Below are 27,161 nucleotides of genomic sequence, written 5' to 3'. Positions count from 1 at the left end.
CAATTATGGAAACAAAATGTACTCCCTAAAGCCATGATATCAGGCTGATTACCTCCCATGCAGTTGCCCACCAGGGAGATACTAAATTAAACTCTGAAGACAAGCAAGGTACTAATAAAGGCAACTTTTCACACAAGTGAACTCTGCTCACAGCGAATTTAAAAAGTGAAGCAGTGTCTCAGATTCTTTATTACTTGTTAATGACAGCTAAAGGGTACTTATCCAGTGTCTGGGAGTTACACACTACCCTACCTCTAGTCACTAAAGACAGTGGAAAAAGGACCATGAGCAATCTTGTGCTTGGGATGAATACTTGTTGCTGACCATCTTTGCTTTTCACACTAGACAGATAGATAGATACAAATGTGGTTATACATCTCCTGAGAAATTAAACCTGATACATGGCTACAGACACAGAAAGTTAATTCAAAATAATTACATTTTAATTTTTAATCTCACATTTTACTATGCAGCATTACACAGTTTAATAGAATTGGGAAAAGACAGCAAGATGTGCAGAAGCTGAAATAAAAGGAATATCAAAGACAGGTAAAGAACTGCCTCATATTTTGTTTACATTTTCTGTAGAGGTTTTAATGAAGATTTCAATGCCCCTGACATAAAGAATTACCTTATACATAAAAATTTCAAAGTAAAAATGTTTTCTAGTGTCAAACATATCATTTCACTCACAGAAAAACCTACCAAACAAGAAAGTTAAAGAAAGTATTAACTAGGGAATGCAGGGCTCTTCTCTATTTCAACAGCTCCTAAAAGAACCATGGCAAACAAGTAATTAAAGCACTCCTACAAGATGAAACCACTCTCAGGAACCCTCTCATCTCTGATAAACCCATCAGAGCCAGACTGCCATTCAGAGTGATTCCAAAATACTGTTCCAGCACTCCTGCAAAAGGTCTTCTGCTGTTAGAGAGCCAGTGCTACTAACTTGAAAATCCAGTCCCACAGGGCTGGAAAACAAAACAGACAGCAGGGAATCATATTCTTGAATTGCAGTCATCTGTCTAGCAGACAAACATAAAACTTCACCTGTGAATATTAGGCAGCTTGCGCCCATGTAACTAGATAAGACATGTTTTTAGAATCTAAACAGATATTTTAATAATAAAAAAAAATAATAAAAAATAATCATTTGACTCTCTATACCATGAAAACTGGACTTCCTTGTCATAATTTATATAATTAAATATTCTAGAAAATTCAGAAAAACAGCATTTCTGCTCATTGTTGCCAAAAGGCAACAAACAGCATTAAATGAGACAGTAACCACCTGGCAGCCCTGAGTTTCTTTCTATTCACTTGTCATCAAGTCTGCTAAGAATTTTTCATGCCCGGCTTTTCCACAGTCTAATAAAATGAAACCGTGTCCAGGTAACTATCAACATCATTATTCTCTTACATGAGTAAATAAATGACTGTGTGACTCACTTTTTTCACTTTGGTGAACTCCATTATATGTCCCTATGGGAAAACTGTACTGGCTATGTGACAGTAAAGGTGCTTTTAATGTTCTTCACATGGAAGAAGTGAAGACAAAATTCTTATTAACCAGCTGTGATTCAAAAATCTCAGAAAAACCTAAAGCATCAGGGCAGGTTTCAACTACATACTTTTCAAATTGCATGTAAAATAGCATGTAGATGCTAAAAACAAATATCTGGGATAAAAAAATCTATGGATACCTCTGTCTAGATAGGTCTAAACTGGTTTTGAACAACAGTTTTCTCTACATAAAAAGATATCTACGTTTTCAAATTAATTCTCCAGGTGAAAATGTCTGATTTTAATTTTTCCCCTCCCCACAGTAACTGATGCCATGAAATGATTTTTTTTTTTTGTTATGGTTCTTTGAAAACCATGAAGATTTGAAATCCATTGAGACATTCTAATGACTGATGATATCAAAGCCAAATGATAGCACAGACAGTAGTGAATACAGCAATACTAAAAATCTGATCCTGCATATTTTCCTTAAAAGTTACTCAGAAGTAGTGGCTCACTTTGACAATCTGTCTAACAAAATTTTGCATATGTAATAAAGTTTTAAAAATAAAATCTCTGTGAGTGCTTGCTGGCTTATCACTAATTGTATTGGAGAAAAAACATTTGGAGCTGAAAGGCAAGATGATCCGAAGTGTGTGCATATTTACACATGAAACCCCTGCGTGTTACATACCTAGTACCTTTTATTTAAGGTGTAAACTTCAGACACAGCTATGTATACTTCTGTACTGTGACAAAGCCAAAGAATACCTCCCAAAGACCACTGAACATGGCTAATAACATCTGCTAAAGATTTACAAGCAAATGGTTACACTGAAATTAATCATTGCATTGCTTCTATGCAAGTTTCAAATCACATAGAAAATACTCTTTGTAAATTCATCTGTAAATGAAATTAAAAATATTAAATATGACCACATATAACAAATGACCATATCACCTTGGACTAGCTAGACAAACAAGCCAACATATGTCCCAAAAGTGGAAGTAAGACATAATTAGAGAAATCAAATCAGGTTTAGTCTGAGGTTCCTACCAGCCAGAAAACGGCATAACAGAGAAAAGACAAATAGAGAGAAAGACCTCACATTCAGTTCTCCATCCAAAGTATGTAAAAACACTTGGCTTTCTCATTATATGAGTGAAACTAAATTTGTTTAGTAATGAGTGTTTGGTAAATTTTAAATTGAGAATACAGTGTGCTGGTGTCAATAGGAAGATTTGAACAAACACTTTTTAAAGGGGGAGCTGCTTTAATAAAAGTTTTCATCCTCCCTTGGTCAGCTGGGAAAATACTCAGTGGTGATAGTAAGGACCTTGCTTAATAGCTGAAGAAACCAGAACCATAAATTAAATACCTGACAAACCTGAGCAGATTAGCATTTTGCTAGTACACTCAGAAGTTACAGCATGTAAGCTGTGATTAGCACATTTAAGTCAGAAGTAAATAAATATCTTGTTTTTAGTACTGCTTGTTAAACAGTAAAAGTTCATCTGTTTTCATAGGCCCCCACAGGACAGATTGCAAGTCAAAGGGAGATGATACATACCTTGCCACCAACCTCAAGAGACTCAAAAGTTAAATCTGACACAGCAACCTAGGCCAAACTGAGCATTCCTGGAACATACAATTGATAACTATGAGAAAATCCAGGAAATTTTCAGTCATTTTTCTGGGGGGGAATCAAAGTTTAAAAATATAGAAGTTGATCTTAAGAAATGCTTTAGGTTTTCAGTTACTACTTGAAACTGCTTCTTCCAATGCTGCTCATTTCTCCTCTCTGTTCTGGTCTCTCATGGACCATGCTAGGCTGCACATCTCACCATGCAGCTGGTGATGTCCTTTTCCCATGTTTCCAGTGTTTAGACTTTCCTACAGTAATTATTTTTCCCAGAGGTTCACAGCAGCAGCACCAACCCAGCCTCTCAGCCCATATTTCCTGAGTAATTCCAAGAATACCCATCTCTTAACATGGAAAAAGAAACTTTCCTTGTGCCTTTAATTCCCCTGTCTCATAAGCCATCATTAAGTACAATTCTGCAGCTTCGAGTTTCTCATGTACAGTACTTCTTTAAAAATTCACACCATTGTGGGAGGCAACGGTACCACAACAACCCTATTGGAATCTGGCTTCCAGTTCCTTGAAAATAAATAATCACTCCATAAATCAGTAATTTTTGCAAGTCATATTTTGTAACTGTCAGAATATCTTCATACTCAAATAGTACCTTTCCTTTTTCTAATATATCTCTGCTCACACTCTGCTACATAATTATTTATTTTTTTAATCAAACTTAAATTTCAAGTTTTCAAGCCTTCAAGGGTTTCTATGTAAATGTTAAGACAATTTTAATAAAACATAAAATGAAATACATGTTTAAAAATTAAAGAAACCTTTCTTATTCTGAATGATTAAATACCCTTAGAGATTTCTGATAGGCAGCACAGACAGTCCAAATGGAATTTTCATGTTTGAACTTTTCTACCACCCAAAAATACTATGTTGACTGAATTATCCCACATTACAGGCAGTATAAAATATAAACATTAAATATTGAATGAAACCTCAGGCCTCTCCTTCCTTTAAAATTAAAAGCTTACATGCATTTTTGTGAGGACAAAATCCAGATTATTTCACAGAACAACAAATTATCTTGGCATAATTCTATTTCTTTTCCAAAAGAATTATGACATGAGTCATGCTTAATGAAAAAAGGGGAGTAGAGGAGTGGTATGGGATCATTATGGACAATAGAAAAAATTTTGTTCTTTTTGCATTTGCTTTCTTCTTGCATTTGCCACATTTTAGACTCCTATTCACAGCTGAACTATCTTCTATATTAGGCAATTCACCATAAACAAGAAAAGTATATCTGTTTGACTGGTTGTTGTGTTTTTTTTGGTTTTGTGTTTTTTTTTTTTTTTTTTTTTTTTTTTTTTTTTTTTTTTTTTTTTTTTTTTCCAATAATAGATAACTGTGTTTCCTAATATTTAGAGAATTCCATACACTATGAGCTTAAAACCAGATCTATGGAAATCAAAACAGCATTGCTGTCATTTACACCTGATGTCACACAACACTTTTAGCACTGCATTTTCCTAACTCTCTCAAGCTAATGCTACTGGTTATTCATGTGATAAAAAGGACCTCCTTTGCTTTTTATTTAAAAGTAATTCAAATTTATAGAAATATCTTTATGCCCAGTCCTAAAAACTTCCATTTTCTTCCATAGGAAATGTCTAAGATGAAGTGAAATACACACAGTATTTTTTACAGTGTCTGTTTACATCTTGAGCTTGTAGAACTACAGCTTGGTTTTGTTTCCTTAAAAAAGAAATTTGCTCTTTTGCTATTTGCTCCCTGTACTTAGTAGAGAATGTCTTATTTGTAAGAATTTGTGGTCTGTTTTACAGAGCAATACTGAAAAGCCCAGCACTAGTGAAAAAAAACTCTTTCCAAAATCAGCCCCATTTATAGTATTTTTACTACAAATACATTATTAAAAGCATTATTGTGAACTAGCTGTCAAAGACATTCTTTTGTTTCCTTCCCAAATATTTTGGTTGTCTTTCAATGAAAATTATACATTACCATCTATTGAATTAATTTGTTTTCAATTTAAGTATCATTCTCTGGTTCCTTATACAGCATTGATATTAATTGGAATAGGAAGGAGTTCTGCTACCTGGTTCTGTATTTCTACTTTTCAGTTGTCCAGAATACATCTGAATAATGCTTAAATCTAATGGTTCAATGTTTTTAATTATATCAATATATCAAGCTCCAGAACACTTTTTCTTTTTTTTTACTTTTAAAACCTCTTGTTTTCTGAGACCTCATCCAGCTCTAAAGCTTTTTGAAAGCTGTGATCTTTAAGAAGTGAAATGGTTTGCTTTTCCTTCCGTAATTGTATTTCCTTAGGTAAAGCATATGTACCAAGTATACCCATTCAGATAGACAATTGTATTTGCTGTTCCATTTAGATGCTGGTTACACTTTTACTATTTTTATAAGCAGCCAACTTTACTTTACTTTTCAGACCACTGTGTTGGATAACTTAATAAATGAACAGGTATTCCTAGGCACTTCTGCTCACTGTTAGTTTTTTCCCAAGTTACCAAAATTGCTAGAAAAAAATTCATGTCCAAAAAGGTAATAAGCTAAATGAATTCATAGAATCTTCCTTTTATTTATCCTTCGCTCTTTTAAAATATGCTAGAAGTCCTGCTTGCTGAGGGTGATTGACAACCAGCTTTGAAATCTTAGGAGTATCTGGGTGACAAAGAAATGCTTTTTATCATCTCTGTGAAAATTCTCTGAAATTCGGCTCTCTCACCACCAGCATTTATGGATGCTTAAGGGAAATTCAGAGCTTAAGAGCTAAAAGCTTTGAAAACTCCCCCCGCACCCCCCCCATAAAGCATCCCAGACCTCTGAGAACCCCAGTTTCTCACCTGTGTGTGCACAGCAGCATCTCCCTCATAACTCTAAACAGTAGCAGCAGGATGTGGGCTTAGGAAATATTTTCCTGACATTGCTATACTTTGCTATACTTCTTTTGAGTACAGTCATCACCTTAAATTAAAGCTCAAATTCCAGCCCAGTTTAGTTCTACTACAGCTGTGGTATTAAGCACAGGAGTTGAGCAGCAATAAAGTGCTGAAGTGGTGAAAAAGATCCCACACAGGTCTAAAATCAATTCCCAGTGAAGTATTGTAACACAGCTAATATTCCTGTAATGTTCCTGCTCTCACTCTGTTCAGTCTCAAATGAAGAAACAACACATGATTAGAAAGCCAGATTAATGTGTTGTGTGGATAATTTTCTTGAGCATTTTAATGTTTTAGCAGCCCATTTCAAGCACATTTGGTTTTATATTTGACAAAAATTTTAAAAAAAAGAAGTTTTCTAAGCAATACAAAACTTCCCTTTCAAGATCTTAATTCATTTACTGATATAAACAAGATCCATTCAGCAGTATATTCAATACTTACAGTACTTAACTATCAGAATTCCCTCATGCTTTTTTCTATACTTTTATTTTAAGTAAAATAAAACTACTCTCTTATTGAGAACTCCTTCTGCAGTCTAAAATGCACTAACTTCAAGGTTTCCTAAAAATACCTTTACCCTGGTAGCTGCATTTTGCAATTATAATTTAAAAAAAAAAAAAAAAAAAAAAAAAAAAAAAAAAAAAAAAAAAAAAGCATAAAGTTCCCAAGTTCCCTATCATTTAAGCTTTTTTATTTATTACTTAACCCTAACAGGTGAAAATGAACCATAAAAGACACTTTCCATCAAGAATTGCTTACGGAATAGGAACACAAAGCTTGATTTCTTTGCCTCATTTTCACAGCAATTTTGACTGCAAAGGATGCTCTGTTGGAGTGAGTCACTAACAAAGCAGCCCTGCAAGGATTATGCATGATCCATTTCAGTAGGGCACGAGTTAAATTTTCTGCCCATCTACTTCAGCTAGCTATATGATCACAATTTGGCTATCCTGCAGCTGTTAATATACATATAAGTGAAATATATATTATGATGGATAATGGTATCATTATAATAGTAGAACATGTAGTAGTTAACATGTTTGGCATTTTACAGATGGAGAACTGAAGTACAGGGTGAAAATGAGATAAAAATTGCTGTGAATCTAGCTCAGAAGTGCTCCTCATCACAGAAAGCTTCCAGAGAACTGTGGAACAGAAACACAGAAACCAAGTATTTTACAACTAGTACTCTAGCCATTTCTTCTATTGGTTTTTGAGGGTTTGGTTTTGTTTGTTTGTTTTAAAATTTTTATTTACTTATACTTCAGGCTTTTAAATTATTATCCACCTAAAATTCACTTAAAATTAATGCCACACCAATATGAAAAACTCCCATAAATATAACACCATCAACATGAAAAAAATTCCCATATATATCCCCACAGAATTTTCCAATATCACCAGCTTTGCAGTGGAAAGGAAGGAACAGAAAATAAAAAATAAATCATGCAGGTGGGAAAAAAAGTACAGGGAATAAGGAAAAAGGAGAAAGTAGTGCAATGATTCAGAAAGAAAAAAGTGGTTTGGTGTCAAATGAACAAAGAAAAGAAATAAAGGAAGAGAAGTTTAGTAGATCTGTATGGAAAATGAGAGAAAAAGTGCAAAGAGAGAAATAAAGAACAGAGCAGACGCAAGCAGGAATGAAAAATTACAAACAGGTAAAATAACAAAGCAAAAATGACAGAGGAAGAAAGGTGGAGGAATGGGAAAATAAAACAACATATGACATGCAAAAAAGTAGTTCAGTTCTGAGAAAAAAGCAATGTCAACAGAGCAAAGAGATAAAAGAGAAATCAGTGATGTCTGATGGGTGGGAATATCCATATCTGTAGGTAAAAATCTGCACAACATAGAGAACACAGCTAGTTACATTCCAAGAGAGGCAAGACACTTCCCACAATAAACATTCATTTTTGCATTTATATTTCAGATTTATTATTATTTTTCCTTTAGGTCAGAAGACAACGGTAATTATTTATTCAGATCCTACAATTACAAAGGACCTTGATTTCTATGATCTATCCAGGTATTTTCTCTCCTCTCCTTGACACACTGGCTCCGTGACTTGCTCCGGTAAAATGGACTGCCTTCCCTGCAGTATATTAAAGTATTTCTGGAAAAATCATTCTAGAAAGATCAGATTTTTTTTTTGTTTTGTTTTGAAACAGCTCTCATAACTCTACCAAATAAAAAGCCTCTAGAACCCAGAAAAAAAAAATCTACTATGATCTCAGTTTGCAGGAACATCTAACAGGTCAACAATAGAAGAAAATTGTCTATGCAGGGTCAAGAACTCCTCTAAAATCTTTGAGATACTGGTTTGTGTAGAAAGTAGGCTTAGGAATGGTTCTGGTATCATTTATAGAGCCAACTCCCCAGAAAAAGAAAGGCAAAATAGACACTGTGAAATCACAGGAAATGGTTATGCTTTGAAACCAAGGTCTCTTTCCTTCACACACCCAGTAAGAGGGCTAAGAATTCACAAAAAAGGCACAGATTAAGCAGCAGGGAGCATGTCAGTCTGTTCTGCTCACTCCAGCAAGGCCTCAAAGAAGTTTCTCCAGGCATAAAGAAACACAATTATTCAAAACTAAATTTCTTACACTTCTTTGCGGCGCTTCTGAGACCTCCCACTGTCACAGATGAGCTGCTTTACTAGGCTTACATGTAATGTATGATGTAGGTGTTGCTATGTTTCCATAGTTGTCACACAATTCACAAAATAGGTAATTTTCTGCATTTTGACAAGACTAAATGAATATGAGTCTGGCTGGTAAAGATCTTTTCATTCAGCCACAGAGCCAGATGTAAGAGCTAAGCAAGAGCTTATGAGGATGAGAAAACAGTGGCCAAGCTGCATAAGGGCTCCTAAGACCTAGAGCAGGATGCTTCAGCCCACAGCAAACAGCAGGACAGGAACTGCTCTTCCCTGTCATCCACCCTAACAAACAACAGCACTGAACAGTCGAGGAACAGTCATTCTCAACACACTGAACTTCCCCAAAACACTATCTGGAAAATCATATTGTCCTAGTCTTAAACTCATGATAATAATCATACTAGCCATTGGCAAAGAGTGAAAATATGCCTATCCATCAACATTTTTTTTCTGATAGACTTTTCTTATACTAGAAAAAATTTATATACCTAATTTGAAATTACTGTTTGATGCTGCTTGCCGAATAAGAGACTTAAAGGTGGTGCACAGCAGTTAATTAGTAATCAAAGTCTGACAGATACAGCTGCAAAATGTTTGTATGATAATTTCAAAATTGAAAATTATTTATTTCACTCTACATGAAATTAGTGTACGCTCATTAGAAAGTCAGTGATTATCCTGAAAAGGACTACAGGAACATTTCAGTAGCTGTGCTGCAGCAGCAGAAAGTATACAACACGTGTCTCCAGGCCAATTACCATCATACCCTTCCTCCTAATTTGGTGTCAGTGAAGTTTTTAGATCTTAGCCTTACAGCTGAAAACATATTCAGCAGAATGATGTTTAACATGGATCACAATCAGAACGTTGCTGCATCCTGCACTAAATGACCTACCAGTCATAACTTCCACTGTTAGAAAAAGACAAACAAAACCACCAGTCAGCGAAAAAAAAAAATCCCACAAAAAAATCCCAAAGCCCACCACTGCCAACACTAAAAAAAACAATCCCAAAGAAACAAGTAATACAAGGAGCAAAAGAGATCCAGAATACTTTGCTAACTGGTGGCATTCTAACGTAGTATCATTGAAAATTTTATTTCAACAAAATGAAAATGCCAAGACATATAGTTTTAGGTTAAAAGCATCCTAAAAATACTCACACATATATGTCAACACATATACACACACACACCCCATGGCCACATACCAGTAACAGGAACCATTTAAGTTTTATGAAATATTAAATATAATTAAGATTACAGTGAGGAAGTAACATGCATTAAAAATGCTGATGTTAGACAGCAAATATTGACCTTTAAAATTTAGCGAGTGAAAAGAGCTTTAATTTGCTTGTTATTCAAACTTTAACAGTAAGTATGATCGCTTAGATAGCAAAAAGAAAAAAACCCAAACCACAACCCCACAGCATTTGCCATCACTTTGCATTAACATTTTGACCAGTCAACAATTCAGCAGTGATGAAATGTGCAGTTTGATTCAAAGTAAGACAAGGCTATTTAAATAACTCAAAATAAGAAATGGGTATTGAAACATTAGAATTTTGATAAGCGATCACAGCTGCACTAGAATTAGTTTCTATAGCAACAGAGGAAATAATGTGGAGAATTGCACTGCAATACAAGATGGATTCCTTACAAACACTGATGTTCAAATAGAAAACTTCAAAATTATTCACTGTACTAAAATATTTTTATTGAAATGTTTATTCAAATATCCTGTATCTTGTACTTCATATATTGCACTATTTTTTGTTCTCTGGTATTCAATTCCAGTCCATCCATTCAAGTTTTCACACCTTTCCCCATTGCTTACCTTCCTATTTTAAAATTAATTAAAGTGGTTTAGTCTGAAAAATACTCGATCTCTAACCTCAAATTAATCTTCATTTTCAACAACTTGTTTGCTATCCCTACATAGAAGCACACATTACATTTATTCTTCTGGCAGTGCCCTTTTGAGACAGGAGAGAATGCTTTGCACATAATATTCATAAGAAATGCATCACAGCCATGAGAATTAACATCACTATGGAACTTCAGAAACTTACAGTCATATGAGACTTGCAGGAGCTTTTATCAGTGTGCGCTCTCATGTCCTAAGCATGATTAAGAAACCATTGCAAAGCTATTAGTATTCATGGACTGAATACCCATAAGATGGTAAGATAAAGCCTTTCATCTGAGCACATCTCTTAGATTTCAAGTGTTGCTCATTTCTAACACCAAGAATTATTGTTTCATTGCATCATCCCTGATTCCAGCTATTTTTGGCAACTAATTAAAAGCATATGCCTGAACCTTTTATGTATTTTGCCCTTATAATGAGACCTATTACTCTGGCTTATTCCATCCTTTTGAGTTCCAAAGTATCTTTCGAGTTACCATGGATACAAGTGATATGCTTTCTCCCACAACTGCTTTGTGTGCCTTATCGAACACCAGAAAACTGGCACAGTAGGAATCTAAGCCATCTATACAGGGTGAATATCTAACCCCTCCAAGTGTTTGTCTTCTACTCCCCCCTCCACCCAAAAAAACCAATAAATTCAAGTATGCCATATACTACCATTTGTAATAAAATAAACAAGCAGATTCTTTTCTGTTTGAAATCCAGGAGTTTCGCTCAAGGAAAACAAAAGGAAAAAAAGGTACAGACATAAATTAATTTAATCTGATCAACACTGAAACAGTGTTGAAATGAAAATGGGAGTACACAATCATTCTGAGTTCACTGCTTATGTTGAGTTGACAGAGTTTAAGTGTTTCTACATCAATATATCCACAGAAGATTTAAAACACAGCAAATCTCAATGAGCATTTCTGAAAGGAGTCACAGAAACATTGCATGCAACTCTGAGATTACACATAAACTAGAGTAAATAGAACTCCCCTAAACTCCCTCTTTATACCAATTTCTTATGGACATTTTTAAATGCAGATTGCTTTCCAACAAGCTGGGAATAATTTGTACTTATTCAGTGTAGAAGAGGGCAGTTAAACAGATTTTTCCCATTATGCTTTCTGTATTCTGACCTCTTCTTAAAAATAAGACTCTCAACTGAGACAGCAAAATTTACACAGTATTCAAAAACCAAGTGCTGATAGCATAATCCAAATTTATGTGTGAAAAGTAAAGGGGAACAACCAGAAGGAAAAACAAATTATTGTAATATGAATAGAGACTCAGATAGAGACTCAGAACTGTCTCCCAACTTTCAATGCATTAAATAATTAGAAAGACATCAAGTGCATAAATGAGTGTCACGATGGCAACTAAGAGCAAGTAAAACAGTGAAGATTGAGTAGACAAATGCCGCTCCTGCCTCTTTTCCTCAGTTATCTAAACTCCTCTACGTATTAGAACAAAAACACTCAACAAAAAAAAAAAAAAAAAAAAAAAAAAAAAAAAAAAAAAAACAAACTTGGCTTCTTCACATTCACAGGTGCAATTCTGTTTTAAAATACAGAGAATTTGAATTATAATATCTGAGCCAGAGACACTGATGCACAAACCCCAGACCCTTACCCTCATTTGTATTATGAAATAACTGAATCATTCTGCTCGTTTTCCACAAGTTTTCCATAAGGCTCTTTACTTTATGAAGTAAAGAAATATTAAATATTTTAATTTTTCTAACAGTGTCAATGTAGACTAGACTTATATTTACCTGGCTTTCTTTTAACCTTTAAATTTAACTTCTATCTCAAGCTTCCTTCTGAGGACAAAAAAATCTACATAATGTTTTTACTGTAAACTTTCACCTAGAATTAAATCTCACTTCTTTATTTGTCCCCTGAAAATTTCTTTTAAAAGTAACTGAAAGCTAGAGAACAAGGAAAAGGAACTCAAAATTGACTGCTACATTGTGGCATTCATGCTAAAGTCATCTGTGCTACCAAAATATTGCAGTTCTGCAGTTTTCTGTCAGAACCACTTACAAAAAAAAGAGCATCTGGAACAGTGGAGATATTTACAGAATGGCTCAGTACTCAAGCCATTACATTCATTGTTACACATGCTATTATTTGGCCTCTGTATAATATTCGCCTGGATTATCTTCACTGGGCACAAAAACACACAAGAGGTTCCCCCATTCCTCTCTGAGAAGAGTTAAAGCACAAAGTAGTCTTTTTTTAAGAAATAACTACCATTGTTACCATCCCTCTAAAGTTCTTCCTTTTCAAAATATTGAAGGACTCTGGAAATTGCCACTGCAGTTCCCTAGACTTCTGTGGACAACAGATTGCCTTTAACACCTATGACAACTGCTGTTGCAATTTCAAAAGGTTTTCTTCTTCTAAAGTGCCTTCTGTTAACAGAAAAGAAATGGCACCAGGACAAGGAGATGATTGAGAGTAGTGCTTCTTATTGCCAGTGAAAGGAATTTTGCTCTGAAAACAGTCAAGATAACAGCTATTATCAACTAGCAGGATGATGAGTTGCTCTGAAGGAGAGCATTAGATGCTCTTCTCTTAATAGATTAACTATTCCTCAGTTAAGAGGGAAAATGACCATCAACTCAAAGCACCTTTTGAAATTTTACCAGTACTACCCAAGAATTACCTGCTGGCCAAATTTTTGTGTGGATATACAATTCATGAACCAAGAATTGAGAGGAAAAGAAAAAAAAATGTATCAGAACAGTATAATCCACTTCATAATCAAGAACAGCTTTTAAGTCATACATATACTTGCACATTTTCATGAGATTATTGCTATATTAAGATGTAAGTAAATTAAAACTGTAAAGTGCAAGGAAAAGACATCAGTATTCTCTCTCAATCTTATAATCTAAAAATAGTTCCATTCTGGCATTATGTATAGCATTTAACAAAGCCAAATACAAAGGATTCCAAGCAAAATAGTTTTGAGAAGGTGGGAGAAATTAATGCTAAATTAGACTAGTTTTCTGGTTTGTATCCATCAGATGTTGAAAATAAGTGAAACAGTATTTTTTTGATTTTCATTTAACTCATCAAATTGCCACAAATGCTACAGAGGCAACAGAAACACTTGGAAATACAATAAAACTTTACAAAATGTAACATTGATGACATTGTACTTTTCACTCCAGACTAGTGAGGTTTTTTCTATTAAAATTCACAGGAACTTGGGCAAAATTCTAAAAAGGTACTATTTTTAAATCTTACTAGCACAGTGCTGAGGATTTAAAAACAAGGTTTCAGAAGTCATTATTTCTACTACCAAACTACTGACTGAGCAAAACACAAGGATAACCAAACAACTGATCAGATACAGCCATGAACAGAAAGCCACAGAAACTTTGAGCAAAACCAAATATCATTACAAATCATATCCTCCTTGATGATATAAAGAAATTAGCCTGATCCCTAGAGTAAATCTTGACCAATTTAAATCACAACAGATACAATCTCTCTTTTTTTGCCAAAAGTTGCAGAGTTGGTCTTGGCCTTTTGGTTGTGAGTTTTCTGGTACAGATGTCAATGCTCTGCTGCAGCCAACAGCAATCGTGTCACCTGCTCAAATCACACACATCAGCTGTATTTGTTCGGGCTGAGCAGTGTCAAAGGAAAGAAATTCACACCTGAAGTCATCCTCTTGAAGACATGAACCTTTTGTAGTTCCATTCTTCAAGATTTGGATTTTTCAGATACACATGCTCTTATCAGCTCTATTTTTAACCTGCCGCTCATATAGGATACTTAAAATTCTGAACATGTTTACATTATCCATCCAGCAGGCTAATGGAACTGCATACCAGACAGTCATGCATAATTCAAATCAATATCCTCAGGCTTGCAACTCTAAGTCAAAGCTGCCTTTAAATAAGCTGGGTGTGACTTTAACATGAATAAAATGCATCTAATTTTTAACCTTTATCTGACAAATTGATATATTTGCAAAGGAATGCAATAAAACTTCTTTAAATATTAAAACAATTAGGAAATTATGATAATTGAAAATCTTTTACAAAATACTTTTAAGGACAAAATTTAGAATGGTTCAACAAGACTGAAACCAAAGGTCAAAATGGAGAGCTGGGTCATTAGTTTTGGATTTTTATCAAGCTAATTGTACATAAGATATATACTTAAAAACACATGCTGCTGAACTACTAAGTGGTGAGAGAAGGTGAATGCAGCAAGTTTTCCTATTTATAAATTTAAAGATCAAGCTTTAATTGAATTGGGCATAGGTGACCACACAGAAAATCTTATACACAGTTAAGCATGTCTGCTAGCTTCTCACAAAGGACCAGAATCAGAATTTCCATAATAAAATAGTTTTCCCTTTAAGTTTCCCTATGTGCTTTCATGAGACCATGATTCCATCATAGCAGATAATCTTCAGCTGCACCAAAATGACCAGAAGCATAGAAATGACATAAGCTAAGGATCTATTTCCAGCTTGTAAAACACAGTGGAGGAAAAGCAACTGCAAAAAAACCATCCCCACCCCCCAAAAAACCAAAACCAAAAGCTTGCTCTAAACTAAAAGGACACAGATCAAAAAAATTACCTCAACTTGTATAACATTCCCTTTCCCTAAGGAAAATATTCCAATAATTCCTAAAATTTAGGATAACTGTCTAAGATCAAATAGCAAATAAGAACTCATTTTGCAAGAAAACAAATTACAGATCTTTGCCTCCACAGAAGCTACAGACACAATTTTATATTGTTTACTCAGATACAATATAGTCCCAAAAATATCTGCAAAGTAGCTATGAAAACAGTTATCCTAACAATAAAATACCTGTTATCAGTTTAAAATGGAAACACTGTTCAACTTATGTAAGGACAAGATATTCATTAAACCATTCCAAGAGAATACTTACAAGATAGTTATAGCATGTCTATGAAACTAAAACTGATGCATAAGGAAAATAACCAACATTAGGTAACAGAACAGAAAAAGAGTTCAGTTACAAAAACCCCCTAATGTTTCTCTTTTACCAAAGAGAAGGCTAAAATGTAATGTGCTCAGAATATAAACCAAGAGTCCTAATGGTAACCTGTCCTTAACCTACAGGCACAACTGGGAGGCAAACTTTAGCTTCAGACTAGAGTTAAAAATCCTTTGGTTTTAACCTTTAAAGGTAAGAAAAATGCTCCATTTATCCACAGCTGCTACGGAGGAAGATCTGGTAAGTCATTCTTTTGTAATATTCTTATGTAAAGTTCAAGATCAGCTTGGATGTTGCCTTGGGCAACCTGATGCAGTGGGTGGAATCCCTGCCCATGGCAGGGGTTTGGAACTAGATGATCTTTAAGGTCCCTCCAAACCCAAAACATTCTGTGATTCCATTCTATGAAATCTGTTTGAGTTTTAAGCTCTCATATTTACCTAAACTGCTCCATTGTGCTAATCAAGCACCATGACTATTGTCAGGAAAAAAGTAGAGTTCTGGGTAAAATTCTTTTTTCCAGTGTACCTAATAATGTCTACACAGAGATTTCCAGTCTACTGTTCAATTTTGTTTCTTAGTCAGTCTTTCCATGACAGAGCCATGAACCCTCAGAATCAGCAAAATCATTTGGTTCATCCAGGAAAAGAACTTTATTGCTGATATAGTACTATCTCTTGTGTTTCTATCACAAAACAGTTCTACATTTTATGAATGTGGAGCATCTATTTTAAATAAGAACTATTTCAGTCACTATTTCCATCTGTGAACTTTTTTAAGTTAATTATCTTCACATAAATTCCAGATTTAAATAGATAAGAGAGCTATTAAAAGAGTAAGTTTATAATAAAATGGAAACTTTCCTGTTATCATTAATGTATGATTAATGTACATCACTTCAGAGATACCACATTGCTAAGGGTGACTTTCTTCAAAGCCTTCACATCAATGCAAAGGGTATTTCTTCAAAGACTTCAAAATGCTCGCAGAAGGAACCTAATTTGAGAAATTGCTTTGCTCACTTGTGCACATCATGAAAAAAAGACCTTTTCCATTGGAAGACAGCTTTTCCTCCTTTTTGGAATTGGTCTAGCTGGAAAAGGAATTTGTGGAAAATCTTGTCATCATCCCTAACTCTGGGTTTTGCTACTAGGTTTCTTCTCTCAGCAGTAGATGACATGCATACTTAAACAGCATCTTCTTTTTTTTCCCCAGCATCTCTGCTGCTCATCACAGGATAAACTCACGATTTCAGAATTACCCAAATTCATTCTATCAAGCACCTTCATGTGCTTCCTTTGGTTGAAAAGCTGTGCAAAACTTTGATACCATCTATCTGGCTTTTAAACTCACAAGTCCTCAATGTAAATCCATTCTCCTCCAAACTGTGTTTCAACCCAGACATGGATCTCCTTTGCATTTTAATCCCCTGTTTATGTCTTGCCTCCTCCATAATATTCCTCAGGAAAATTACAGGAGTAATACTGAATTGCACATGTATTTTCTACCCCCAGCTGTGAATTCAGCCTATTCCAGGACTCAAGATTTTGTAAACATTATGCATGTCTGCTATTCATACATGTAAAGAAGCTAACCTCAACATGATCATAGCCCAATTACTTACAAGAAAAGTTCCTATCAGGAACTTCCCACAAGACAGAGGAAGAAAGCAAAATACTTTCTTGGGAAGGAAAAAAATATATGAATTCTGTAAAACTGAGTAAAAGACAGAGCAAGAGTTAATCTTTAAATCACCTTAGTCTCTGCAATGCTCAGTTGAGTAAATTTTGTGGAAACACACATCATAATTTCAAGCACTTAAGAGAACTGTCTTCCACTATTACAGAAGAACAATAGAGGTCTGTCATAATGCACTAGGAAGATAATATGGAACTCAAAAAAATCCCTCTAAACCCCAAGCAAAAACTTGACTATAGAAAAACCACAAGAAAACCCAAACCCACAGCATCACAGACACTAAGTAGAAAGCATTGCAAATCAGGTTAGTTCTAGACACTATTCTGCAGGTCCTTGAATTACAAAAGTATCTTTACAAAACTGTCCTTAAATATTCCCTTGATATGGCAGTGGATTCAACAGCCACAGTCCTCAGAGGCTTCAAAATCACAGGGTACTGTCATTCTCCAATTTTTAAGGGCTTGGAGCCAATGAAGACTCATTTCAATTAACCAGAGGAGGCAGACACACATGATCAGGAATCAGAACTTTGTATCATTAGTATTGCATCACTGCACTCTCCTGTACTACAGGAAGATTTTTAATTACTCCTAGAATAAAAAATGTCAGGGGTAAATGTCCACATAATAGAAAAACAAGAATAAGGAAGCTGGACCAATTAAAGAAATACTGTAACTAAAAAATCCCCTAAAATCTCCAAAAAGTACATCAATAACATCAATTGCTGGTACACAAGTACTATCAGATAAGAGACACAAGTATGAGTATCTGGAGTGTTCACAGCTACAACATGACTCAGCCTTCAAAATACACTCTGAAGCATTTACAATTACTGCTCTGAAGGAGTCTTAAGAACTTGCCTTAAATCTTTTCACTAAAGATCCTTTCAAAGTACCTTGCATGTACTATTTGAAGCCCTATTTCCAAAGTTGCAGGACAAAAGGAGCATTTACTTCCAATAGTTGTTACACCAGTGAAATCTCACAGGTAATCTGATAAAGACACATCTGAAAAAAAGTGGGTGGCCACCTTCTTCCTAAATACTCTTTTCATTGAATTTATTTCTTTAAGTCCCTTTAGAGGAAAAAGGAGAGAAATAACTATTTATGATTGAGTATTCAACTGAGCTTTCAGTCCTCCAGTGGGAATACCAGTACACAGTTCTTTTCTGTGTCAGACATCTTTTTTTTCTGTAATTCTTAGTCTCTGAAATTTACAGAGAGAGATCAATTCTGAGGGAACTTTGTGGCCTTATTTTGCTGAACACAATACAACCATACAGAGGCCTTCAGTCTATAATTTCAAAACAGTAAGTTTTCATTCACACTTGGCTTGAAAATATATCTACTTATATGCAAGGAATAATGATAGAAACTAAACTGCATAACATATGGTTATCATGGAATTCACTAAGTGATCCATTGTTCCTCTCTCAACCTGTCCAAAGGCTTTCATCTCAGCTTGGTAAGTCTGAAGAAGTAGGATCCTGCTTCACAGAATGTATTTACTAATGAAAACTCACCAGGTTCCTTAAACAGACTGGGGAGATTCACCTCTATACCAGTTCTGAGATGCTTGTGAAAAAGCTTTCCGTGTTTACATTGGAAAGATACTGAGAGGAAATCTCTATATATACTTTAAGTAATTCAGTGAGGAGACTTTTCCTGAGACATGAAAACTAACAAGAGAGGAAGAAAAGGCAAAAAGCTGCATAAAGGATTAGATCCAAGAGATTCCAGAAGCACAGTTGCCTTCACGTGCAAAGACTGACACTGAGGAACAAGGCAAACATATGTCCACAGACACATCAACATAAAGTGCCGGAAGCCTAGAGAAGAATAGAAGGGGAGAAAGATAAACTACAAAAATAACCATATTCTACCTTCACAATATGGAAAAGATGGATAAAATCCAGTAGCATATGCCTGCTAGAGCAGCAGATTCTCATTTAAGAGAACTTATGTTTTCTCGCTGCAGTCTTTTAGTGCTTCCATATGTTTCGAAAAAACCTTGTGAAATGAAAGGCACTTGGGCCAATCTCAGAAATAACATGTCTTCAGCCAGGGGGCTTTTCCAATTGAGAAGTAAGAAAAAGATTTTAAAATAGGCTGGAGATGGAACCTGTGGTTGTACTGAACTGGTAAACTATAGCTAAATAAAATATATCTAAGTATGCTAAATAAGCAAGTGCGCTTACTCCTTTTTCCTTCATGATGTGACTTATTTTGCCTCAAAATGAGATCAATTCTCATTGCTTGGTCCTAATCAGGAATTTTGCACAACTGTTAAAGAGGTAATGCTTTAAGCATATCACAAATTAACTATGAAAAAACCCAAACTGTTTTCTTCTCCTCTTCTACCTTTCTCATCTCAGGAGATTCAGAGAATCTTGATTTCAGAAGCAAAGAACCATCTATAGTTTTTGACATCTCCCTGCAAAACTATATTTTCAATATATTTATCCTAACATTTCTAAGTTTAAAAACTTCAATTTTTAGGAATTTAGGGGAGTGTTCCCCAAGAGAAAATACATTGCCTAGGAAGCTTACAGAGATACTAAAAGCATAACAACTTGTCAGTAAAATCCTTGACTTTTTAAAGTTGAGAAGGCAGCCACTATTGGAGACAGAGGCCAATTCAATATAATACTGTATGTTCTTTTGAAATTCAAGTTACTAAAAAGGCATGGTCCATTTAAGATCCAAATATAGATACTAAAAAAATTTTCTATTATGAAATACAAAGATTGACAATTTTAATTTTAATGCAAATTTTAAATATAATTTTTTTACACTTCCTTATTTTGATCTCTATTTCAATTCATAAACTCTTTGTTAGCAGAAATATCTTATGGTGCTGATTTTGTTTGCTTTCCCCCACCCCTTATTTTTTATTCTTTAGTTTCTGAAATAAATGTGTAATATTACAGTCTATATTAATCCCCTCTCCCAAAATACTGTAAATAGTTGGAGCACATAAAGACAATACTGCATATTCAACAGTGAAATGGTAGGAAATAATATGAGAAGTAAGATACACATTATAAAGACCTAAAAGGAAGTTTTGTCAGGAGAACAGGAAAAAGAGGTCACTTCAGTAAGTATCCATACTTTACTGGATAATATGATACAGAACAAAATTAATATTATTGGCAAAATTAAGACTCCAAATTTCAGGCTGACCCTGGAACTCTGGACCTAAGCACAGAGATTGAGCCACACATCCTGTAGTTACACAGGTTTCTCTTTTCTTAGATTAAAAACTTCTGCTCTTTTGTGCAAGAGTTGAAAATTTCTGGTGTAAACCTCTGTACCATTTTACTTTTAATGTTGATATTTGTCATCAACTTGATTTTCTATTGAATTAGGTTTCCCTTTATTGATACTCTATAATTAAGCCTGTTCATGAGGAGTTCACTACAAAAGTTTTATATTTACAATGGCTTACAGTCTGTAGATATACTTGCATCCAAGCACAGTAGTAATTTATTTTTCATTTTGTGTATCTATATGTAAAACACACAAAAATCTAAATGCGTCGAATGTGCAATACAAATATATAAAGTATGTCAGACATTGGCCATAAACAGGTATTTGTGAATGAAAATGTAAACCACTGAATTGCAAAGAATTACCAAAAGTGCTACTAGAACATTCCATCGTGAAAATACACCAACAAAGCCTGCAGAGCATATAGCTTTCTTCATGTCAGTATTACAAACATTATATAAAATGCCATGTGAGTTCTATACAAATATGCTGAAAAGAAAGATTAATATGGCCATCTAGAGGAGAAAAGAATGCTACGAAAACATACAACACAATTTTTCAGGCTTCAGAATATGATGCTTTAAGAGGCACGCAGCCACAAAATGGATGTAATAAACTAATTATGGAACTGATAGAAGACAAACCTAAAAATAATATGTTCAGACATTTAGGTGATCTGAATGATGCAAACATATTAATATTATACACACTTTTAGCAAAGCAAGAAAACCATACAGCATTTATTAAAGTATTAATAAAGACAAGATTATATTTTTGTCTCTTTGTTAAATTTTGTGTATGCAAAGTTAAGTACGCACATCTAACCAAATGAATTTAAAAAGACAGAAGTTCAGAGTAAACAGTTATTGGTAAAACTGTTTATTGACTCCTTTGAAAATACACAGCTAACTACTGCAAAATAAGCATGTGAGAGAGATTAGCTGCTGAAGAGAAAATTCAGCAAAGAATTTTCTGAAAATTAAGTATTTTCATTACTCATACTACTCTATCTTTGATGGAATTCCTAGAGTGATGGAATCATGGAATGGTCTCTGTTGGAAGGGGCCTTACAGACTATCTCATTCCAATGTCTCTGCCCTGGACATGGACACCTTCCACTAGACCAGGTTTCTCAGCAATCCATCCAACCTGGCATGGAACACTGTTAGAGATGCGCCATCCACAGCTCCTCTGGGCAATCTTTTCCAGCACCATGCTACCCTCACAGAAAAGATTGTTTTCCTAATATCTAATCTAAACCTACTCTCTTTCAGTAGATCTTCCAGATCTCCTTAAAACCACTCCCCCTTGTATTTATTCTTAATGATCAGGGGCTGCTTTACTGGCAACGAGCAGGAGGAAAAGAGTGGTGATACAAAAATTAATTCTGTCCTCTCATCACTTCACTTTAACACTATCAAGTGTTATATGCTCAACATATGGACTGATCAGTGCCTTACAACGGAAGCACAGCTGAAATGTTAAAGACTTAGAAGTAGAAATGATAAAGCACATATGAGAAAACAGAAGTACACAAAGTCAAATGCACTGACAATTTTTTCTCATATTAAACAAAGTACATAGGAACACACTGCTTCTTCAACAAGAGTCAAGAAATGGTTCTATCATCTGTCTTTAAACTTTTTATAAAAATAATTCAATACCAAAAAAAGCCAAGTATTAAAAAAAATATCAGCATTCCTATGGCATCAAGTCTCCTACAGATTTTTTTCCAAGTTAAATAACAGTAAAGCTTTGCATTTTTAAAAATCACAGTGAAACATCTGGAATACTGATGCTCCCTCCTTGGAATCAGAGATTTTTAACATCATCTGTTAAGTGAACCGCTTCTCCAAACACATATGAACAGCTTGGTGATAATAATCTCTCCTTTATTTCTGATTGCAGGTCATCTTCATGAGGTTTTTACCTCCTTTCATCAAAGTTCTATTTTGGGCAGCTTTCCCTCTGTAATGATCATCACATAAGACATACACTGTCTCCTCTATTCTAAAACATTTTTACCATTGTGCAATGATCCTTTGAGGCAATTTAGGAAGAACACAAAAAGTGCTAACACTAATTATTCCAGTATGCCACCTTCAGGTCACTGAGAAGTGAAAAATGTTAGGGTGTTAATCTGCTATTATGTCCAAAACTTTTTTTTAAATAGTATTGAACATAATTTTGTTGAGAATAATGGATTAATAAAATGAGACAAACTCCTCATTCTAATTTGCAAGCATTTTGCCGAACATACGGTGTAAAATGATTGCAGGCTGTCAAAAAAGTAACACTTTTTATTCTGCATTCCTTGTAAAATGTGGGAAGAGAATGCTCTCATAAGCAGCAGCAAAAGCAAAATACTGACATTAATAAAGTTTTTGTGCAAGTAGAAATATGTGGTTTAAAAAAATTAAGTTTTTAATTTAGAATGTTTTGATAGCTTTTGTTTTAGAAGATTTTTTACTTCCAAACCCTGAATGCTCTTTCATCACAATAAATTTAAAAATGGCATTTATGTCCAGCCTGCTTCCAGAATGGAGAGAGCATTGAAAAGGAATAGCACCTGGTGACAGATATATTTAGCAATAGAAGAACAAAAATTGAGGAGGGGGTAACAACTGTAACTTTCCAGATGCAAACATTTGGACTTGTCAAAAGGTTCTTTTGTCTTAGACTGTAATCCTGATGCAGATTTCCAGACTGGAGACTATCACTGCCCAGGATAAAAATCAGTAACTATAAATTCTGATGAATCAGAAAGATGATAAGGAACACAATCATAAAAATGAAAAAAACCCAAAACAAATGGATACAGGCTAGCACAATGCCTTTGAAGCTTAAATCCTATAGGGCCAAAGTAAAAAGCTCAGATGAACTCAGGACTTTTCACTGAGAAGATGAACCAGATTGGATAAAAAAATCTGAGCAGTTACAAAATAAAAAGAATAATGTCATACAAGTATGGCTATTTCAATAACTAGCCTCAGTAGTGTGCAAAGAGAGAAATATCTTATTATAGGTATCTGAAAGGAATCTTCCTGTGTCTGTGTGTGCGTGTTTGTATATGTATATATGTATATATATATAAATATAAAAATTCTTGTATAATTAATATCTGGTATTATTTGCTAATAATTTTTCCAATTCCTGTTAATATACATCATCATTCTTTCCCAACACTGACAGAAGCCATAAAAAAACCTTAGTATCTTATCTTTTATGTTCCCTCCACCAACACAGTTGAGAGATCTCAGTAGATATCAAAACCAAACATACTTTTAGTAACCCTATTTCTTCTCCATCACAGTGTTCAAAGATCAGTTTTTACCACCTGACCTCACCTCTGCACCTCCTTCACTATTTGCTGGAACTCAGACTACCTGCCTTTCCACAATTTAACAGCAAAGGAAAGAAATGAATTTTCTGATGATCAAAAGATAATCCTTTTATTCCACAACTCACTTGAACTACAGTTTTCATGTCCTTCAGTTCTTAGCTTGGAATCATGAATGGCCATGTACTAATTTCAAATTTCTACAGCAAACAGACTTTTACATAATTTAATTATATCAAATTGTAGAAATTGTAAATTTTTTTCCTTCTGGACTGTATAGAACATTTAAGGTGAAATAGCTTTTAATTACATGTATCCAATTTTTATTAGATAAAATCAAACACTAAAAAACTTTTGCATTTTAAATACTAAAGGAAGATCAAAAACACCTTACTGTAATACAGTACCTGTACCAGAATCTGACTTTTACCTAACTCCCAGAAAAGTTCACTTTTCATGCTTGAAACTGGCTACAGACATAGTTCTCACACTACTACTTTCAAATACAAAAAGTATATTGACAAAACATTGACAGCAGAATTCTCAGCCTCTTCATCAAGCTCTCACCCCAACATAAAATCAAGAAATATATAGCATGTAAGAAAACATCCACTGTTTAAATCCAACTTTTAGCACCATGGAAAAACACATTCATCTAATCTTTTTCGTAATTTTTTTTCTGTCGTTTCCAGAGAAGAAAAGATGCAGAACATTCCAGCAATGCACACTGTAATGACCATATATGCACTGTAGCCAATAACCCATTCCATTTACTTTCCTGTTAGAACAGCTTATCAATACAGAAATAACATGTCTTCTTTGTATTTAAAATACCACAAATTCAACAAGAGTTGACATGTTTCCTTCCTAAATCAAAACAGCTTAAATTGCCTCAAAAATGAAATGAATAATGATAAAATTAAATGAAACTTAATATAACAAGATATTGTATCATTTGTAGTATTTCTGGAAGAATGTATACAAGTGTGTGCTTGCTTTTTTTTTTTTTTTTTTTTTTTTTTTTTTTTTTTTTTTTTTTTTTTTTTTTTTTTCTGAGCATGCACTAATATAAGAAGTGTCTGGGTATTTCTTGCAGACATCGACTATTTACTAGCCAAGCTGCTCTCATCTAGGACTTAAGTTATCCAGAACACAATTCTGAAATTTGGAATAAAAGGAAGGCTTTTAAATCACTCTTACCTTCATCTATTGAGGCTTCACTACTGTATCCATCATATTCTGCAGACAGGGGACTATATTTTTGTCTGGTTTCCCATATATAGTTTTTTTGCTGTCTGCCATCCACCACTGGCAACCTGGAACTCTGGGTTCTAGACAAGGCCTCATGATATTTACCCAGTGCTTCATCTTCACTCTCAGATGATGAACCATGCTGGTCTTTACTCATATAAGAATTGTCTGTTTGAATAAAATAAAGCAAATCGACTACAGCTCAAAATAGAATACAAGAAAATAACCGTAAGAGGTTATCATTGAAGATATTTAAGCCATTTCAATTAAAATTTCTGTAATATTTTAAAAATATCTTCTTGTAATTACAAGCATTGTGATTTAGTAATTGCTGAGAGCTGTTCTCATTTTCTAGAAGACCTGAAAGATCATTAAGCCCCCAAAAAAACATACTAACACTTATTCAATAGAAAACAGATCAATTCATGTAAGGCAGCACATAGACATTCTTGAAACCCTTCATTAAGTAGGAAAATGCTTAAAATAATTTATGTAAAGTAAATCCAACACTGCTGCAATATTACATTTGGATACCTAACATATCAAGCAAGCAGCTCCTGATCCTATATTCCCAGCTGATTTTTGCTCTGAGCATGTAGCATAGCATAGAAATGAAACTGATTTACAAAAAGAAGCCTACAGCAAAATCATCTTTAGGAGTTATGCCAGTAGTGCTTAAACTCACATTAACAAATGGGAAAATGCTAGTGAAAGATGTTTGCATGCACAATTTTATTTAACTTACAATAAACAGCTCTTTGTTCAATAACTGAAATTAATGCAGATTTTTTACTAAAGACATCTGGCAACAGTAAAAATTACATGGGGAAAAAATCTATCTAGTTAATTTTTTTACAGCAGTTCTGTAGTGCCCACTCCTGTGGCCAGCATTCTCTGACTACATCTCAAGCATGACTTCCTCCCACAAATCAAAGACTAGCTGTATTTTTATTTCTGTAAAGGGAAGATTTCCTCCTCCCTTTTTCCAAAGTTCAAATTGATTCAGCCCAAATTTAACATGCCTTGCAGAGGTTCTGTAGATCTCAGACTCTAATATGCATTAAGAGTTCATGTAAACTCAGAAGTCAGCATTAGCTCTACTCCAAGGGCAAACCTATGGTATGTGATTTGCCAGTGCATTTCCATTACCAGCAGAGCTTTGAGATGCCCATAATGCTGTTTCTCAGTTCCTGATTCTGAGGGAATGTTGTCTAACATGATATCCAGCCACACTCAACTGCTTCTCCCCTCCCTGCTTTTGTGCCCTCAGCTCAAGATCTGCATTTCCATTCCCATTAGTGTTTGTCTTCATGCCCAGTCAGTCTCACTACTCTGGCTGGGTATTCCTGCTAAAAGAGAGATTCAGCTTATTCAAAATTCAGCTAGTTAAAATTAAATTAACTCAATGTATGCCAGCCATCTAGGCTCTTTTACAGTCAAATGTTTGCTTCTCAGTACTACAGAGGTCCACCCTTCCTACTTTTAGGAATCACTTCCCATAGAGATATATTTCTCCCTGGTACTCATACGGAAAAACCTCTGCTGCAAGTTTAGCTAAGAAATCTTGCGGAAAGTTACATTTATATAAGTAGAATCCTATGCCTAGTTCCTGCCTCCCAGCCCTATACTCCAAGTTCTCGCTCCAAGCACCCACTTTTGGCTTCTTATGGTGATTTCCTCTATTCTCATTGACTATTCAATCCCAAATTCTCTTTACTTGCACCTAACCAACTACTGATGTAACCTTGGTCTTTCACCTTTTGTCTCTCCACCTTAATATAAAGTTATCAGTTCTCTCCATAGCTGTCACCCTTCCTAGTTCAAATCCCAATCTGTCATGTGCATCAGATCCTATTTGTTCAGGAAGTTTCTGCCCTCACACAGAATATGATTATTCTCAATTCTTCTGTTCAAACTCCCAGTGTCCATCAGTAACCATCAGTATCAAAGGCA

General features: G+C 34.6%; 1 protein-coding gene across 1 annotated transcript in view; it reads right to left on the bottom strand.

Moving 5' to 3' along the window:
• The window catches only part of SYT14 (synaptotagmin 14), a 55,578-nt gene that overhangs the window by 24,668 nt on the left and 3,749 nt on the right, over nucleotides 1-27,161 (bottom strand). The window contains exon 2 of the mRNA XM_083856954.1: nucleotides 25,158-25,376. Within this exon, the coding sequence (XP_083713080.1) occupies nucleotides 25,158-25,376 (219 nt within the window). The remainder of the gene's footprint in view (nucleotides 1-25,157; nucleotides 25,377-27,161) is intronic.

This window comes from Zosterops lateralis, assembly GCF_965231275.1.
Source record: "Zosterops lateralis genome assembly, chromosome: 3".
Lineage (NCBI taxonomy): Eukaryota > Metazoa > Chordata > Aves > Passeriformes > Zosteropidae > Zosterops > Zosterops lateralis.
Note: the sequence above shows the minus strand (reverse complement) of the source record. Positions and strands in the feature narration are given on the sequence as shown.